An 18,567-nucleotide genomic window follows, 5' to 3' on the forward strand; every position below is an offset into this window, starting at 1 on the left:
TGCATTAGTTCTTCATTTTGTTGCTTAAGAGATTCAATTGATTTTTTGAACTTAGCATTTTTCTTTTGTAGGCTTTGAATTATTTTTTGATTGTTTTTCCCATTGACATTATTATCTATTTCTGATTTCATTTGTCGAAAAAGTTCTGTTATTTCAATATAATTTGAGATATCTTGATCAGAAAGATTTGATATGTTACGAAAGAATGCTGACTCGGACTGTTTAGCAAGTGAAAATGATTGTTTGTACTCTTCATTTGCTTGATGTAATTGAGTATTTTCTGATTTTACTTTTTCGAGCTCTAAAACAAGCATTTCCTTTTCATGCTGAATTCCTTCTTTTACAAGATCGAAGTTGTCAATTTGTATTTGAAGTTCTTGGTTCTTTTCACTTAAAATTTGTAATCGGTTTTGATAATTTGTAATTTTTTGATCATATTCAAAGATTTTTGTATTTAAACTTCGTTTTTCTTTATGTAATAATTCCAATTCTGTTGTTAAACCAAGTGCTCGATTTAATTGAGATTTTAAAGATTCATTTTCATTTTGAAGCTGTGCATTTAGCTCTGTTATTTGAATTATTTTCTGAGCCTTTGTTTCCCCAGCAATTTCTCTATTGGATATTGGCGATTGCGGATTACTTTTCATTCTTGGAGCCTTAACGTACAATAAAAAGAAATGTCTAAACTTTTCAAAAAGCATAAATCCAACAAATGATAATGCATTTGCCTAGAACAAAACAAACAAAAATTATTTTCTTTTATTTTCGGAATGAGATTCACAAAAAAATATCTTAATTTATATAATGATTTATATGAAAAAAAAAGTACAATTAATCTTGCTTGTTTTTGAGCCTTTGGGTTCGGAGCTTTCTTTTTTCTGATAACAATTTTCGGGGTACATAATAGTTACGAACCCATTGAGTTACAAGCTGTGAGAAAATAATCGAAGCGCCAAGACATATAAAGCTAAGATTACGGATTATCCATGGTTGCTCTTTGACATTTTTAACAAAATGGTAAACAGTCCATTCATTTGTTCTATTGTCAATTAAATGTAATTCAAATCTTTTACTTTCATATACATTTAGAACATATGAAAAATAGTTGTAACTTCCAGATGCTGATACCTGGAATCTGAATTGTTTTCTTAGGAAAACTTTTATTTCATTGAGATCAAAAGCTTCATTAAAATATATCTCGCCATATTTTCCAAAATGTATTTGAAATTTAAAAGACGTGTAATCGCTTCCTCCAATTATTTCCCCAGAAAAATGAGATTCATTTAAACAATCAACATAACATTTGTATTGAGAAATTAAATCAGTTTTATGTGGATGCCTTGCTTCAACAAACCAATCACCCGGAATAATTTTTTTGATGTCGTCATTGATTCTTGCCAATACAAAGGGAATGAAGATTAACATTAAAAATTTATAATTTCTTTCAGTTCAGAACTGATCGCTTAACGTTCTTCATTTTTAGAAAATGGAATCTTTTTCATTTCCCACAGTATTTTTTATCCTCAATAAAATAATTAATGTTTTTTAAGATTTTGGCCTGAATGGATTTAAATATTTAGCTTTTTATTATGACCAAAATTCATAGGAATAATTTGTCAATGATTAGCATTAAAAACCAAAAAGATTTCTTGTGTGCGCGTAAAAAATAGGGAAATTATACCAAACAGTGTATTTTTTTGATATATTTTTAAAGACAAAGTTCTCCTTCATTAACGGTTTTATTGGGTTTTTTGATAAAACGGTTTTGGTCATCCCTCTTTTATAATGACTGCACACAAGACTCTCAGAATGAAGCGCATCCTCGCAAAGAAGATCAAGCAGAATCGTCCAATGCCACAATTCATCCGTGCAATGACTGGTGTTCGCCATGTTCAAAACCCAATGCGCCGCCATTGGAGAAGAAGGAAGCTTAACATCTAAAAAGCTAAATAAATAGTGAAAGTGTTTTTCCTTATTTGTTTTTTTATAAAAAACATCACATTTCTTTCATGAATGTAAAAAAAATCGAAATATTATGCTCAAAAAAAAAAAAAAAAACTTATATAAGTTAAATCGATTTTTATGTTGCCAAGTTCAAAAAAGAATGTGTTTACTTAGAATGAACGGGCACGTTGGCAAGAACCAATCTTCAAGCAAATTTGGCCAGCATTGTACTTTTGAAGGAATTCGACGATTTTTTCAATTTTGTTTTCAATTACTTGTTGGCATTTTTCTTTCTTTCCGATATATTGGCAAATTTTTTGTAATTTTTGGATCAAAGCTTCTTTATCTTCAATTTTTTGAACGATTTCAATAAGTTTGTCCATCCTTTGAATGCATTGAGCGCATGATTGTTGTTGGAACTTAAGGGAAGCTGCTAAGGCAGTCAACAAAAAGAACATTTTAAATTTTGTAATTTGAAAAAAACCGATTGTCAAATGTCAGATTACAACGCTCAAAAACACATGCAAATTTAAATTGAAATTAATCGTTTAATGGGCTTATTCGCAGGTTTACTGCGATCGGCATGCGGTACGAATTTCGGATATGGCGATAGGCGTAGCACGTTATGGCTGGATTTTTGTATGATTTATGTGACTTTTTGTTCAAACGTTTGAATGAAAAAATGAAAGTGTACAACCATCTTTCGATCGAATAGATATATTACTGATTTTTTCGTTAATATTATATGTATTTTCATGAGAGCCCATGAATGAAAACACATATATAAATATTTGACCAAATTGACTTGTCATTAATAATAATCTTTCATGAATCTGATATACACATAACTAGTTCTTCACTCTTCAATTCTAAAAGCATTTTATTTATATTCTTTTATGTATTGTTATAAATAGAAGACATTCTTGCTACATCATAAACATTATGAAATGTTCTGCACCAAAAGAAAAAAAAAAGACTGGCTCTCGAAAGTAAAGCTGTTTTGAACCAAGGAGATAAAGGAAAAGAAAGTTGATTGAAAATTTGCCTTAAGAAACGTGCATGACACCAAGTTTTTACGCCACACTCTATTATTTTTTGAAATATGTACCATTTATTTAGCAATTTTGAACTTTCTTATTTTAAAGACAAAATATATGTTGGATTTTTTTAAATTTGCCCCTTTGTTTATTTCTTAGTCGATATATTTATGATTTTCATATCTTGAATAATTTCATTATATTATTTTTAAATATCAAATTTTTATAATAAATATTTTCTTGAGTGTTCGTATCATATACTTTTTGTTTATGGAGTTCGAGAACAAGTGATGCCTTAAGTATAGCAACTCCAATGCCAACAGTTTTGTTATAAAATGTGGTGCTACCACCAAAAAGAACATCTGACTTCTGGAATATCATTTTATTTATTGAGGACTCAACCCACGAATTGGTTGGGATGTAATTAACATTGGAACTGTTAACATAAAGAACATAATCGGGCATTTCCAATAAATATATTGAACTTTGAAGTGCAAGATAACCATTGTCTGGAAACGTAGTATAGGTTACATTATATTCATCTTGCTTATATGTTAGGAAAGATTCGCTCCGAATAAAAGAAATGCTGAAATTATTTGAAAATTAAAAATCTTTCAAGGAGTTAATAGGCATTCATTGAGGTCAATTGCAATAGAAACTTTGAAATTTGACCCATATGTAAAACATATATTGATAGTTGGTTTGAACGAAAAAAAGAAATAAACAACCAATGAATTTGAAATAATACGATGATGAACAAAATATATGAATTTGTCTAGAATAGCATTCTGATAAAATTTCTTTTTTTTAACTCCATTTTCTACTGTAGACAGCAAATATTGGACATAGAGTTTCATTCTGCCCTGTTATTTGAATTAAGAGATCCCAGAAACACAGAAAGTGACGACTACAGTAAGAATGACAAGTTCAATTGAATCATTTTCAAAAAAATGAGTTATGTCATTGCAAATGGAGAGTCTCCGAAATTTGAAGTAAATTGAACGTATCGGATTTTTCGATTTTATAAACCATTCGCAACCAAATAAATTCAGAAAAATATAAACTTTTTGAACATGTTCAATTTCCAAATACCTCACACAAAAGTACTTTTGAAAAGGTTATATACGGTTTTTTGATGGATGTTTTACATAATTTTATTTTCTTTTCCTTACCGCAGCATCACTCATTTCTTTAAACATACAACATATTTACTCTATATATTTATCTACAATATCAAGTCACCAAGAAGGAGTCCGAACAACGATTGATTTTGGGTGCAATGGTTTTGGTCTGATTTTATCAATTTCCTCTGTTAGCAGCTTGACTTGGCAGCTGTTTTCGTAATTCTCAGATATTGGAATCATTTCCAAATCTTCTTTTTTGGCTGCAAGTGCAATGAAAGGATGTTCCAATGCTTCTTCTGCCGATGGCCTTTCTCCAGGATTAAGTTTCAAAAGATTTTTTAGGAAGTCAATTGCAATTTTACAATTTTCTTGGGTCGAACCAAAAACACTTTCCGTAGTTATCTTTTGATACAAAAACACATCAGCGTTTTTCCCAAGTGTTGTTCTAAGTGAACGAAGAGCATTTTTTGGAGTCGATGCCAAAATCAAATTCTCATGAGTAAGCATCTCATAAAGAATTAAGCCAAAACAAAAGATGTCTATCTTAGGAGTGATCTCTTTGCTCCCTGAAAGGATTTCTGGAGCAGCATATTGACACGTATATGCTATTGGCTTATCACTTTGCTTTGAAAATGGCTGAGAAGATCCTAAGTCCCCAATCTTTACTTCCCACTTGTTGGTAAGGAAAATATTTCCAGGTTTAAGATCAAGATGTGCAATATTGTTCGAATGAATTATTTTTATTCCTTGAAGAATTTCTTCTGAAAGGTAAGCAATAACAGGTATGGAAAAGAAACTTTGGTCTACGTTTTTTAGAAACTTTCCTAGCTCAAATTCGATATAAGGATAAGCAATGTACTGCGTTTTTGTCTTGTTATTTATGAACGAGTCGAATACGGTAATAACATTCGGTGACTGGATTGACTTTAGTCTTTCAAAATCTTTTGAATTTTTTGAATCAATTGATTTCAAAGTAACGATCGTACCTGTAGGCTTGTGTATGGCTTTGTAGGCAGTTCCGAAGCCGCCCTCACCGATTTTAGTGATAATGTTGAATTCTTCGTCCATGTCTATAGCTCTCATCCTCCAAAATTTTATTCCACTTTTTGAATGGCACCGGTTTTATTTTCAGAGTAATTCTAAACGGCGGCCGATGGAAATGGACCAAATTTAAGTGCATAATCAGCGAAGCCTTCCATGTTCTCATTGAAGTTTAGCTGCGGGACCTGCGTTGTTGATATGCAAAGAAAGGCCAAAAATTAGGCTATTAAAAAGAAAAATTTGAATTCAATTTATATTACATCTGTTATTGAAGAAGAAAATGATCTAAAAACAGTTTTATTTCCTAACCATTCGGTATTTTGACTCCAAGCTTTGATAACATTTGGTGAAATTTTTCACCATTGCAATTCCAAAGCTCCAAAGGATACTCAAATCTTGCTAGCACATCAAAACTGCACTTTGGGCTGCAAAATGCGAACGGTGGCATTATCAGTATCATGTCTTTTCCTTCATTTTGGAGAATGTAACTGATATCTTTCATGTCTCCATACATATGTAAAATGAAGTAGAGGCTGAGTACATCCATTTGTTCATCATCGCCAAATGAAGCCAAGCAAGTTTTCTCCATTATTTTCTTTATTTCTTTATTAGTACTTTCTGTGATTTTCCAATCAATTCTCATTCCTTTCCATTTATTCCTTAGGAAATCTGATGCAAAAAACTTCAATTTTATCATGTTTCGAATGTTTTCATTGTAATTGCAAACAGAATTTGCAATGTCTGCGTCTATCGTATGAAGTTTAACGTACTTTGATGTGGCGGTTTCGGTTATTTCGACCATTCGAATTAATTTTTGCTTGTTTGAGAATTCGCAACTCATTTGTACCGCACCACCAGCAATCATTTGAAGTTCAAGTGCAGAATGATTTGTAGTCTTGTGGATTTTGCCAATACATCCACTGACTTTAGAAAACTCAATATAGTTAGGAACATATAATTTTAATGAATTTGGCCTCTTGCAAATCTTTAAAATCTTTCGAATTTCGCCACTATAGATATGCGATGCGCCAAATACTGTTCCCATACTATGTTGTGCAATTGCCGTGAGTTTAATAAAATCTTTTGTAGCACCAATACTGATAACGGAATTTGTTTCTTTAATTTTTGTTCCAATTTCGTCGATGAGAGAAATTGGCGATTTGCAAATTGACCGATTTAGAAACATAATAATTTTTGCAGGTTCTTTGGTAAGAGAAAGTGAAACATTAAGAGCTGTAAATGGGTCGCAAATAGGTGAAATCTCTGGAGGACAAAATACGAATATGGAAGAGATGGATGGAAATATGGTATTTTTCAGATCTTTCTTTGTAAAAATGTGATTACTTATTTGAGGCATCTTTTTGGTGTCGCTAATTACGTCGAAATAAAGAAGTGAATCGGTTATTGATAAAATGATTATGTGATCTGTTATGAAAAGCATTGAAAATGTGTCTGAATCTGTTAAAACTTCATTGAGTTCATTGATGATACCAATTATGGAAAAGTATGGTATTAAAATATCAAATATAAATACATAATGATTATGAGCTGGAGTTGAAACAGAAATTCGGTAAGAGTTTTCAGAGTAATCATTACCAGGGTGACAAAGAGGGCAATCTATATGAATATTATCATTCAGAAAGAATAATGGAAATTTGCAATTTTTACAATATTTAAGTTGTTCATTAGTGGCAACATAGGATGTTGGCTCGTTTGAAACCTGAAGGCAGTAAATAGAAGAACTTTTTGGTGATATTTTATCTGCATCAAAACGAAGGGTCATAAGACATCACTTTCAATTTCATCTCACATTTCTCATCACTCTATTGTTAACGTATATTATTCAATAACGTATTTAAAAGTTCCATTAATGAGTGATTCAAAACAACAAGATACACTAGATTCTAAAGAAATTATGAAAGCTTTTGAAGATGAAGTAGAAGAACTCCATCAAGTTTGTGGTGTAAATCCCGAAAAAAATCCCCTTAGGTGGATTAAATGGGAAACACAATATAAATCTCCAAATGGTACACGTGCACCAACATGGCGTGAACCAGAGGGAGACTTAGGATATGTTATTGCATCAACTCATGACAAAGGAATTTTAGTACTATTATGCAAAAACAATAAAACATGCTATGTCATTAAAGGATACGTCGTTCTCCCATCTGGCGAGGAAGAGCTTTGTTACGATGCTGTTGGTAGTCCTCAAAAAACCTTAACTGATGCACTTTCCGAGGCATCTGAAATATTCAAAGAACGTATCAAATCATCTTCTATCCAAGACAGCGAAAATGAATCATCCACAGAAGAGCAAACAGAAAATACACTTGTTTCTTTGCCACAACCTGTTCTCGTTTTAAAACCACCTTCAAATGATACCGAAAAAGATGAAGAAAACGAAGCAGAAGATGATGAGCCTCTTATAGCATATTCTAGACAACCACCACAAAACAGTGATAACGAATATTGGAGCACATTTTCTAAAATGCGAACGTTTGCTGGAAATCCTGCTGATCCTGCAGGGAAAGAACTTCAAGAAGTAGCCTCAAGTGCAAATCTCAAAGATCCTGTTGGACAACGTGCAGTTTTAGATGCAAATGCACTTCCTGCAATGTTAGATGTTTTAAGAATCAAACAAGCACAACACGCAGTTGATGTACGACAAGGACAACAAGCCGAAGCTGTTGTTAAAATCCTTGCACAAATCACTGTTTCGCCAAACGTTCGCCGCCATATCGCTAACGACGATACGGTCTCAATTCTTTTAGAAATTCTGAAAAAGGAGGAAAAACCGCTGATGAGCAATCTTTTTACTATTATAGCCAACTGTTGTAAAAACAAAACTTTTAGACAGTTGATTATTAAACATGAGGGCGTAGAACCTCTAATTTATCAAATTAAGAATCCAGCATATGCATCACAAGTATGTTTTGTCCTTTACGCACTTAATAGAAGTGAGCAATCTACTCAAGTTATGTTATCAAAACATCTTGATCATGAATTACAAAAATGTCAACAAAGTGAGAAAATGGATGATGAATTAATGTTGAACATTACAAGATTACTTTATTCAATTGCGTATTATGATAAAGAAACTAGGAACCAACTAACCAGAGAACAAGTTGTGTTCTTTTGCCAAGGGCTAGCATCGCCAAATCCTGAATTAGTTTCTTGGTCGGCTAAAGCATTCAAAATATTTAACGTCTCCGATGAACTGACAAAACCGTTTATCTCTCAATCGTGTGATGGACCTGCGAAACTTATAAAAACTCTTGACAATCCAAGTGATACGGTAGTGTTAGCAGGTCTAGAGTCAATAGCAGTTGTTGGTCAAATAGATAAAATAAGAACAGCAATACTTGAGGGAAATATTTTACCAAAATTACAAAATTTATGGGCAAGTGAAAATACTGATATTAGAAAAGGAACTTTAAAGGCACTTGGCGTCTTAAATCAACATCCAAAGTGTGCAAAATGGACTGTTCGACAAAATTTAATGCCAGATTTGATCAATTATTTAAATTCAACTGACCCTGAATTTGTCATTTATTCTGCAAAAGCAATTGGTAGTTGTTGTTCTGAAAAACAGAACTTAAAGCAATTGATCGAATTAAATGGAATAAGAATTTTATGGAGTTTAATGAAATCTCCACACAGTGGTGTACAAGCTGCAGCAACTCGAGCTTTAGTTCCATTCTTGAAAGACGAGTCATCTCCAGATGTAGTTCGTACTTTTGTTGATGGGCTTGATTTACTTGTTGATTTACTAAGATCGAATGACCCAGATGTTCAAGCTTCTGCATGCATGGCAATCACGGAAGTCGCAAGGGACCAGGAAAATCTTGCTGTCATGACTGACTTGGGCTTGGTTGAGCTCCTGAGCAGACTCCTTTCAACAAAACTTGATTCAGTACGAAAACCGTTAGCCGACGCTATCGGCGTATCGGCCACATGGGGAAACAACAGAAGAAGGTTTGGCGAAGAAGGCGCTGTTGATCCATTAGTCTCATATTTAAGGCCTCCATCAAATAATAAAGAGGTTCATGCAGCAACAGCAAAGGCTTTAAAGGCTTTAAGCGAAGATCCAGAAAACAGTAACAAGCTAAGGCATGCAGGCGTTGTTGATTATTTGTTGATAATGGTTGAAAGTAGAGATCAGGATCTACAAATGGCTGCTGCTGTTGCAATAAGAAATATTCGAACAAATTGTGTACGCAAAGATAATTGATTAAATTTTATAGGAAAAGATAAAAATGTTTTTGGTTTTTATTGTAAAAATTGTTTAAAAATCGACTCCAGTTGTTCAATATAATGATCATTCCCATCAACTTCATTTGTTTTACTCTGGAAATGGTTTTTTAAATTGGTTAATTGAAGGCAATCAGTCTTTGCTTCAAATAAGTATTACATGTTTGTACATTGTCCTCATTCAAAAAAAAATTATATAATTAAAAATATAATGAATTGAAGACAGAAAGAAGAAAAAAATCAATTAAAATCTTTATCTCACTATATTGAGGCGCATGTTAATATTGTTTCACCTAGTTTCATGTTGTCTTCAGCTAATGACAACTTGTTTTATGCAGAAACATTGTGCAAGATTTCACACTTCAAAGAAGCATTGCAATATTTAAGCCTTTATTTAGATGAATCCAAGCCAACTACTAATTCCGATTTTAACACAATTACGATAATATGCAAAGCTTCTGTTGATCCAATTCGCGAATCGCTTCGATCATTAACATTATACTATAACAATGAAGTTGATATGGTTCATGTCTTGAATGCGAATATAATTCAACAGTTCAAAGAAACAACACATCAACAATTATCAGAGTATTGCCACTTCGTAATTGATATGATTACAGAAAAGTTTTTGCCAAAGGCGATAACATCAAAAGAAAAAGTATATTGCCAAAAAATGCGAGGTGATTATTATAGATACCTTGCAGAATTTGCAATTATAAAAGACCTTCAATATACGATAGAGGAAGCATAAATCATACCTTGAAGCTTGCTCGAATTCAAAACACCTGTTACATAGCGAACCATTAAGATTGGGTTTGATTCTCAATTACGCTATTTTTACATTCGAGTACTTAAACAATATTGCAGATGCATCTGAAATGCTCCAAAAAGCAAGTAAAGAAGCTGAAATAGATATGGGGCAATTGGATCAAATTGACCGTTGTGGGTCCTTGGAAATTCTTCAGGTAATGAGAACAAATTTGATTGTTTGGAATGATACAATAGAATAAAAAATTTATGAAAAACGATTTAACGTCTTATTCTCTTGTCACTTTTGATATAAAGTTTATAATTTATTTTGTTTTCTTCTTACAAGCAACCAGGGAAAAAAACTCATTTTTCTCTTGGAAAGATATGCAGCGCTGACGAATGTGAAGATGTTGATCAAGTTATTATAGAAATTAAAAATTTCGTTAATTATATTTCAACCAGTTTTACAGACGAATCATCAATATCTGATGCTGTTTCGTTTATTTGTAGTAAAATGCAAATATGCGATTTAAAAATTTCCAATGTAATTTATGAAAATCAAATATGTATTAACGAATTCTTAATGAATTGTTTATTTAACTTAAAAATAGCTAATTTAACATATGAAATTTTGAAGTCATTTAATGAGTTCTACAAAAGAACAAAATATAACCCAGTTCCTGAAAATTTACCACGTTTTTTGGGGATTTTATACTCAATCGAACCTGAATTTCTCAAAGAGAAAGTAATACAACAAATTACCATTGAATGCTTGACCAGTATACAGTTTTATTTTGATATTTCTTTTTCAGAATATTTTGATGAAGACTTTTTTGATTTCATTAACAACACTCTCTTTGGTAATGACAGCGAAGTTGACTATATCATTGGTTTTGTTTTATATGAATTTATTATGAAAATCCCCATAAATAATCAATTCTCAATTTTTATAAAAGATTTTTTCAGAAACAACATAACATTTAAAACAGCACCTCAACTTTCAATCAGCTTTTATGAAATAAGCACAAAATATCCTGAAGCATGTAGTGAAGAATGGATGCAAATGTCTTTTTTTTCACTTCTTCAGTTCAACGAAGACCCAATTCGCGTACAGCTTTTCAGGGCATTGTATAAAATGCATGAGGAATATCTTCCTTTCTATATTACATACGACACAATTGGTTGCATTTCTGATGCTCTTTCTCGTCAGGGGTACCCCGAAATTGTCACTTTTGCGTTGAGATTTGTCTATCGTTTTTTACAATTCGATATAGTTAAATGCATTCAATTATTTTTTTCTGATGATTTTGAAGGTGTAAATATCATATGCAATTTAACATATCATTTATTTAATGCTCCTTTCAAAGTCAAACAAATTACGTCATATATTTTCACTATTTCTTTAAGTTATTCACCCCAAATATTTTATGAATATTTCCAAATCAAAGCTGAGGATTACGAAAATTGTTTGGACTATGTGAAGAATGGTTTCCAAGCGATTTCCGAAGTTTTTAATTTAAGTCAATCTGATATTTCTAATTTGATGCTAATTGCATTGGATTCTTTAATAAATGTAATGGAGAGCAGAAACGCAATCGAAGACTTCCTGGAGACTATAAATAAGTCGGGAATTGATGAGCAAATTAGAGAAATTGCGACAATGGAAACAATTGAAGATGAAATTGATAATGAGATAAAAGAAAGAGCATCAGTCCTTTGCGAAAAATATTTTGGTTATGAATAAATATAAATTATTAAATATAACTGTTAAAATAATTCTGAAAATGAAATTTACAGGCTGAAGATTTAAGAAATATTTGTATAAAATAATGAGTATCAAAAAGCATTTGTAACCATAGAGATAACTCGCATTGATATGTTTCAACATTTTCGATCAAATATTATCAAATGCATAAATAAAATATATTTCTTCATCTATTCGAATGGAGGCAATGTCTTTATGATGCATATCTCTGACATTGGCTGAGATCCGTAATTGAAAGTCGTATTAACCCTCAGCATGAATTGTGTGTCTCTTCTTTTAGCAAATACATCACTTGTGTCAAAGCCCCTTTTGGGTCCTCGGGATCAGTCCCGACCGCATTATATACCTACCTACCTCCGGTCATTATTAGCTGAAAAATAAATCATTTGTAAGGCTATTTGATTTGTATTGTTAGGGTTAACTTTACATTGTCCGAATATAACAATGTCATTACCTCTATATAATTTAATACTTTCTTTAATACTTTTTTTCTAAATTTTCTTTTGTAGCATAATTATGATCATGATTATGATCAATATTTGAATAAGTATTATCATGATTATGATCTTTTAATGCTGTGTTATCTGGATCAATACCATTAATTGTTTCACATTCGAAATTCTTAATATTTGTAATATTACTTGTAATTATTGTTGTTGTATTTAATGCTGATTTAAAGTCCTCAGTATCAACATAATTTTGACTAATAGAATTTGATAAAGTACTAATTCCATTTGTTAATTCTTCTTTTGAAGCATAAGGTTTAACAGCGCTTTCGACCTATGAGTCTTATGCCCAAGTTTCATCCGAAATTTATTCATCAATCGTACCAAATCCTTTTTCGCATTATCTAAAGTAAATTGTACATAGTTCATCAAAAGAAAAATAACTAAATAAAATTATTTTTTAATAAATTAATAATGATTCTAACAAAAAATAATCTGGTTCCAGCCACTGTATGTTCTCTGACTGTACATTGTTCTAACATATATAAAATCCGATTGTTTTATACATTTTTTATCGAAAATTCTTAAAGAATTTGCAAATTGAGCGGACTACAAAAAATTGATAAAATTTATCAGAAAAATGTGCATTCATTCAATTTTCTAAACTTGATGAAACTACCACAAAATCGATTTGGAGTGTATGTTTCTGGTCTTATTAACGAATATCATGTCCGCCCATAGTCTAGAAATAGACCCATTATCGAAATTATTGGCAGATATTCACTTGGGTATAATGAGACTATCATATTACATCACAATACCCCCAGAACCCGCAGGCCCAAGCACAGGCGATTCGGAAGGCTGGACCGATATACGAGAAGAAATATCAAAAGCATCAGATGGGGAGCTTATAATGATAAGCCATTTACGATATAATTTATTACTTTCATCTATCGAATCATGGGAGCTTAATGACATAATTGGAGTGTCAGTAATTCATAATGGCACTCACATATATCAGAATATTCCTTATACTCAGACCAACGGTTCGTTTTACCCAGATACGACGATGTACACGGATTTTCCGATCGTCAATTTAATATCTTATTATCCTTTCGATTATTCTTATACTGTTTTAAAGAAAGACACAAGCAAGCAAAATTTAACAACTCAGAAAGAAATGGATTTCATGTTTGCAAGCAGCGAAAATGTTACGATTCCACGTGTTGGTGCAGATCCTGTATATGAACTCTATTTCATACATAAAATGTCATATTTCTATATGACTATACATCTAAACACTGAAAGGAATCAATCAAACATTTCATTGTTTATCAATGGGTTAAAACATAACGGAACATTTAGCACATTAAATGGTACGGTATTCATCGATGATGACGCGCAACCACTTAATAATTGGAATATTACAAATCTTTGCAATATGAGTAACTCTGAAACAATTCAATGTAAAATGATATTATTTCCACAAATGCTTAATAACGATATTGAAATATCAATTTTTAATGATGAATTTATATATAACGAAACAATTCAACAGGAAGAACTCAAATCAGGATATTCATATTCTTGCGAATTATATGTTAATATTAGTACAGCAACATTTACACAAAGTAATACATTCACACAATCAAATGAATTTACACAAAGTAATATTTTTACAAAAAGTAATACATTCACACAATCAAATGAATTTACACAAAGTAATAAATTTACAAAAAGTGATACATTTACACAATCAAACACATTCTCTAATTCCAACACATTGATACAAAGTAATGAATTTACTCGATCAAATACATTTTCTATTTCAAATACATTGATACAAAGTAATAAATTTATCCAAACAAATACATTTTCTATTGCGAATACATTTTATGTAAATTTAACATATTCTTATGCATTAACATATAATTTTATTATTACCGAAACATATATCATTCATAATTCATTTGTAACGAACACATATTCTTTAACTTTATTAAATTCGACAAATGTATATACAAACATTAATTATATTTATTATGAATATACAATTGTTCAATACACATTTTCTTATTCATATTATTCACTATATTATTTTAATATTGAAATAAATGATATCATTAATGACAACATCGAAAATAATAACAATAAAATGAATAATATCATAATAATCGTTTGTGTTGTAGTAATTTTAGTAATTATTTCTTTACTTATAGTATTTTTAATTCGACATCGAAAATCTAAAGAAATCTCCAAATGCTCCGAAAGCAAAAGTTCGAATATTGAAGAGATAGAAAACACAAATTACATTTCATCCTGTTATAAACTTTCGCATATTGAAGAAGATCCGTTTGCTAAAGATTTTAATGAGGATAATATTATTGAAAATATTTAATGTTTTGAGCAAATTATTATTTTCGATAGAATATAAAAGCGCATTTCTATAATATGTTTATAAATAAAATATATATGAAAGCAATTCTTTTAAATATTTTTTAGCATATAAAAAATCAAAAAAAGTAAATTACAATGTTTTAAAATGAAATCAAATTTTACAAATGTCGTTAAGATATAATTATGTACCTTTTCTTGAAATAATGAGCGGTAATACATTTTTAAACTCACAATTTTGATAAAAGATTTTTAAATATCTGTGATTATAATTTTTATTAATTTAATAAAATTTTTATTCTATTTATTTTATATTTATTCCAATAAATAATTTCCATTGTTGAATATTATGTTTTGATAATCTTTTGATATGCTAGTCGCTCATCACCACTAAGCAAGTAGATTATACCACAATATGTAAAGCCTTGCTTTTCTAAAATATGTTGTAATATATGATTATCACGATGAGTATCAATGCGTAAATTTGGTATTTGTTTAAAACACCATTCAAAACATGCAGATGCTACTCCATGACTATCAGGTGTACTTCCAAGTCTGTGAATAGTGCCATATGGTTGGGTATCATCAAGCCATTTCCCTTCATATATGGTTGTATATGTGGGATCTTTGCCTATAATTAAAGCAAATGTGCCAACTAATTCTCCACATTCATTCAAACATACGTAACAGTTCCCATTATCGATATCTTTTAATACTATATCAGTTGTTGGATATCCACCAGTCCATTGATTCATATTTCCAGATTTACGCATTATACTTCTTGATTGCTCAAAAATGTTCATTAATTTATCTAAATCCTCAGGAACAGCTTTCCTGATTTTCAGCATTTTGGTTGCTCAAATGGGGTGCCCCGCGAGATTTTCAGTTTTAGAAGAATTACATCGCAAATTTGGTTTATTAAATACAATAAAAGGCTCAACAACAGAATATTCTTCTCCAACTGGCATCAGGACTTTCACTTAAAGTAAATCAAAGTAATTTATTTTCTTAATCAATTAAATTAGCTATTTTTGAATAGTGTTTTTCACATGACCAGATAAATGGTGTGCAAGATATTTTAAATTATCTCATCCATCATCAAATCTCATTGAAAAAATATATCACCAAGAGAAAAGCAAAAACTATTCCATTTAAAATTATCTGAATAATAAATTTGATATAAATATTACTTTGGAGGAATAAAGTGTTATTTGCAATGAATTTTACGGCGCAAATTTTATTCGATTATTGAAAAGATTCGAAATAAATTCTCAAGTAATAGGGAACAACACTTTGTGTTCAACAAAAAATTCTTTATTCAACATTTAGATAGGTTATTGTATGTACACTGTCTCTGATTGTGCTGCTATTTCAGCATCGGCAGTAATTTCTTCGTAAGTGAACGCAGATATGTACTTTCCTTGATTTGTCTTTATAGTAAATCCTTCGCCGAATGGCTCAATTTTGAAGATTTCGTTTGGACCAATCGATGAAGCAGTACATTCCAAAACTCCTTTAGGATTTAAGGTCATATACTTTCTATGGAATGAAAGTATCGCATATCCGTTCCCATGTTTTATAATTTTGAACTTTTCCCAGGCTTCAGATTTATCTCTATTCCATTGTAGCGACCCATTTTGTTGGGTAGAAAGATACTTACCGAAGCAAGACATAATGTCTTTATTCTTACCGGCAATTGGATCTGTGTGAAGTTTGAGTTTTTTCTTTTTTAAATTTAATATTGTGAACTTTTGCAATTGTGTGATTTCTTTTCCTTTCCAGTCACAAGAGTGATCTTTGTGCACTGATAGGTAGGTTCCATAACACGATTTGAACGAAAAAGTTCCATCATTATTAACAATAATTGCAAATACTTCATTGCTCTTGGCATCGACAGCTTTACAAGAAACATTTCCATTTTTGTCAACAGAGATATATGTGCCGTGGTATGTTTTAAAAATAAATCCATTTGTTGTTTCCAGAACTTCAAATTTTTCGAATCCTCTTGCTTCTTGAACATTAGCAACTACTGCCCCATTGGTCCGTGCAGAAATGAACTTTCCAAAACATGTTTGAAAAATTCTCACTTTGCCAAATAGCTTGTATGTCATTTTGCTTAGCAAAGGAGCCGTTAAAATAAACGTTCTTAATAATATGTTTATACCAAAATGAAAAAGCAAACATTAAATCATTCACTCACAAAGAAAATGTAAGATAACCAATAATATAGTACGTTTTGGTTTTTGTTAGAATAATTTCATGAATAAATTTATCTTAATTTATGAAGAATAATTCGTTATTTCTTACAACATATTGCAAAATATTTTTAAACTACATAGAAAAAATTAAAGCTATTTGCTAAAGCATCAAAAATGAAATAAAAACAATTTACTGCTCATTGTTATTTTGATCTTGAAATGAAACATTTTGTAATCTGCATGCCTCTTTAATGCATTCCCTATAATGTCCCATCCCATGTCTTTTTTCATCAAGTTCTTTGATGAAATGTCCGAAATATTCGCAATCTTTTGTTATTTGAATTTCCAATTTACAAAACATCTCACCGATTATATTAAATATATATTGTTTCCCAGGTGGATATAAGGCTGATGTTGTATGACCAGCTGCTTCATCGTTATTCTCTAAAATCGACTCAAGTGGAGGCGGGGGCGCCTCAAACGGATTAACCGTCATATCGACTTTTTGAAAGGCCGTGGGTGCACTGGCGGTTTTACGATAGGCCGATTGAATTTGCTTTGCGATGAAATCTGGCAAACAATCAGAAGAAACAAGCGCAAAGTTATGAAACGAAAGGAAAGGAATCGGATCACCAAAGTTGAAGAAGCTAGTACAGTATGAAACTGTTTTAGACCAAAGATTTTTGCTAACGACTGCAGGTGGAGCAAAGATAATTGATCTTGTTGGAAGATCTGGGAATTTTTCTCTAAACATAAGATTACAAACACCTGCAACACCAGCACCAAGACTATGACCTGTGAACATAATTTGGCGATGGTTATTTTCATGAGAAAGTTGTTGGAGTAAATCTTGAATTTGCGTGCAAACTGCAAGAGATGCTTGATATATGCCCATATGAATAAGGCCTCCGAAGACGTCAGCAGCATTGGCTGTAATGTCGATTATATAATCAGAAAAAGAAATTGATCCACGACAAACAACAAATATTGTATTCATCTCGTCACTATTTGTAATAAAATATGGAACGCCTGAAACAACAATTTCCCCTGAATCAAAAACTACAGTACCAGCTTCAGGTATGAGCTTTCTTTTTTCAATAACACGATAAACAGCACTTGATAATTCTCCACAAAGATGAATCATTTTGAGTTCCTGATGGTCTGTAATTTGTGTTGGTTCAACAGGCTCTTTCGGAGGGAGTGTATCAAAAATTTGTTGGAGAAATGTTGAAAAACATATTTTCTTTGGATTTGAGGCAACGGCAGCTGCGGTCATTACTGTTTTCATTCCCTTCCTTGTGTTCAATGCATTTTTTGCTTTTTCGAATCCTTTGCTGAACTTTTCCATTTTTTCAAAAAATCACAAACTGTGTTCAAATGATCAAATAAACGGTCTTGAAGGAAAAAATCTTAATTCTAAACAAAGAATTTTAAAATAGAACTCATTATCAATAAAAATTAAATTTAATATTTTTTAATTAAAAATTTGTTCAATTCATAGATATCCTTATTTTTATTTCCATTTTTTGGTGTTATTTTCATCTGACGAGAAAGTCATTTTAAGAAAGTTTATTTCTTCTTTCATTTCAAGCACTAAATTATTTAATCGTTCATTTT

The 18,567-nt window shown here is 31.1% G+C and overlaps 7 protein-coding genes across 7 annotated transcripts; 1 reads left to right on the plus strand and 6 right to left on the minus strand.

The window, feature by feature from the left end:
* Positions 1-2,114: 2,114 nt before the first annotated feature.
* On the minus strand, positions 2,115-2,402 carry GO595_000707 (uncharacterized protein; the record flags this gene model as incomplete). The annotated part of the gene is made up of 1 exon (XM_067920494.1): positions 2,115-2,402. The coding sequence occupies one exon, from the start codon at positions 2,400-2,402 to the stop codon at positions 2,115-2,117; it is 288 nt and encodes a 95-aa protein (XP_067779176.1).
* A 1,817-nt stretch (positions 2,403-4,219) lies between these two features.
* On the minus strand, positions 4,220-5,173 carry GO595_000708 (protein serine/threonine kinase; the record flags this gene model as incomplete). Its single annotated transcript, XM_067920505.1, has 1 exon — positions 4,220-5,173. One exon carries the CDS (start codon positions 5,171-5,173, stop codon positions 4,220-4,222), a length of 954 nt encoding a protein of 317 aa, XP_067779177.1.
* A 277-nt stretch (positions 5,174-5,450) lies between these two features.
* Positions 5,451-6,191, minus strand: GO595_000709 (uncharacterized protein; the record flags this gene model as incomplete). The annotated part of the gene is made up of 1 exon (XM_067920517.1): positions 5,451-6,191. The coding sequence occupies one exon, from the start codon at positions 6,189-6,191 to the stop codon at positions 5,451-5,453; it is 741 nt and encodes a 246-aa protein (XP_067779178.1).
* An 825-nt stretch (positions 6,192-7,016) lies between these two features.
* On the plus strand, positions 7,017-9,377 carry GO595_000710 (Armadillo/beta-catenin-like repeat family protein; the record flags this gene model as incomplete). The annotated part of the gene is made up of 1 exon (XM_067920528.1): positions 7,017-9,377. The coding sequence occupies one exon, from the start codon at positions 7,017-7,019 to the stop codon at positions 9,375-9,377; it is 2,361 nt and encodes a 786-aa protein (XP_067779179.1).
* Positions 9,378-15,099: 5,722 nt separating this feature from the next.
* On the minus strand, positions 15,100-15,600 carry GO595_000711 (GNAT family N-acetyltransferase; the record flags this gene model as incomplete). Its single annotated transcript, XM_067920539.1, has 1 exon — positions 15,100-15,600. The coding sequence occupies one exon, from the start codon at positions 15,598-15,600 to the stop codon at positions 15,100-15,102; it is 501 nt and encodes a 166-aa protein (XP_067779180.1).
* Positions 15,601-16,086: 486 nt separating this feature from the next.
* Positions 16,087-16,863, minus strand: GO595_000712 (carbohydrate binding module; the record flags this gene model as incomplete). Its single annotated transcript, XM_067920550.1, has 1 exon — positions 16,087-16,863. One exon carries the CDS (start codon positions 16,861-16,863, stop codon positions 16,087-16,089), a length of 777 nt encoding a protein of 258 aa, XP_067779181.1.
* A 277-nt stretch (positions 16,864-17,140) lies between these two features.
* Positions 17,141-18,298, minus strand: GO595_000713 (Lipase family protein; the record flags this gene model as incomplete). The annotated part of the gene is made up of 1 exon (XM_067920561.1): positions 17,141-18,298. One exon carries the CDS (start codon positions 18,296-18,298, stop codon positions 17,141-17,143), a length of 1,158 nt encoding a protein of 385 aa, XP_067779182.1.
* Positions 18,299-18,567: the final 269 nt, after the last annotated feature.

This window comes from Histomonas meleagridis, assembly GCF_020186115.1.
Source record: "Histomonas meleagridis strain 2922-C6/04-10x chromosome Unknown contig_11, whole genome shotgun sequence".
NCBI lineage: Eukaryota > Parabasalia > Tritrichomonadida > Dientamoebidae > Histomonas > Histomonas meleagridis.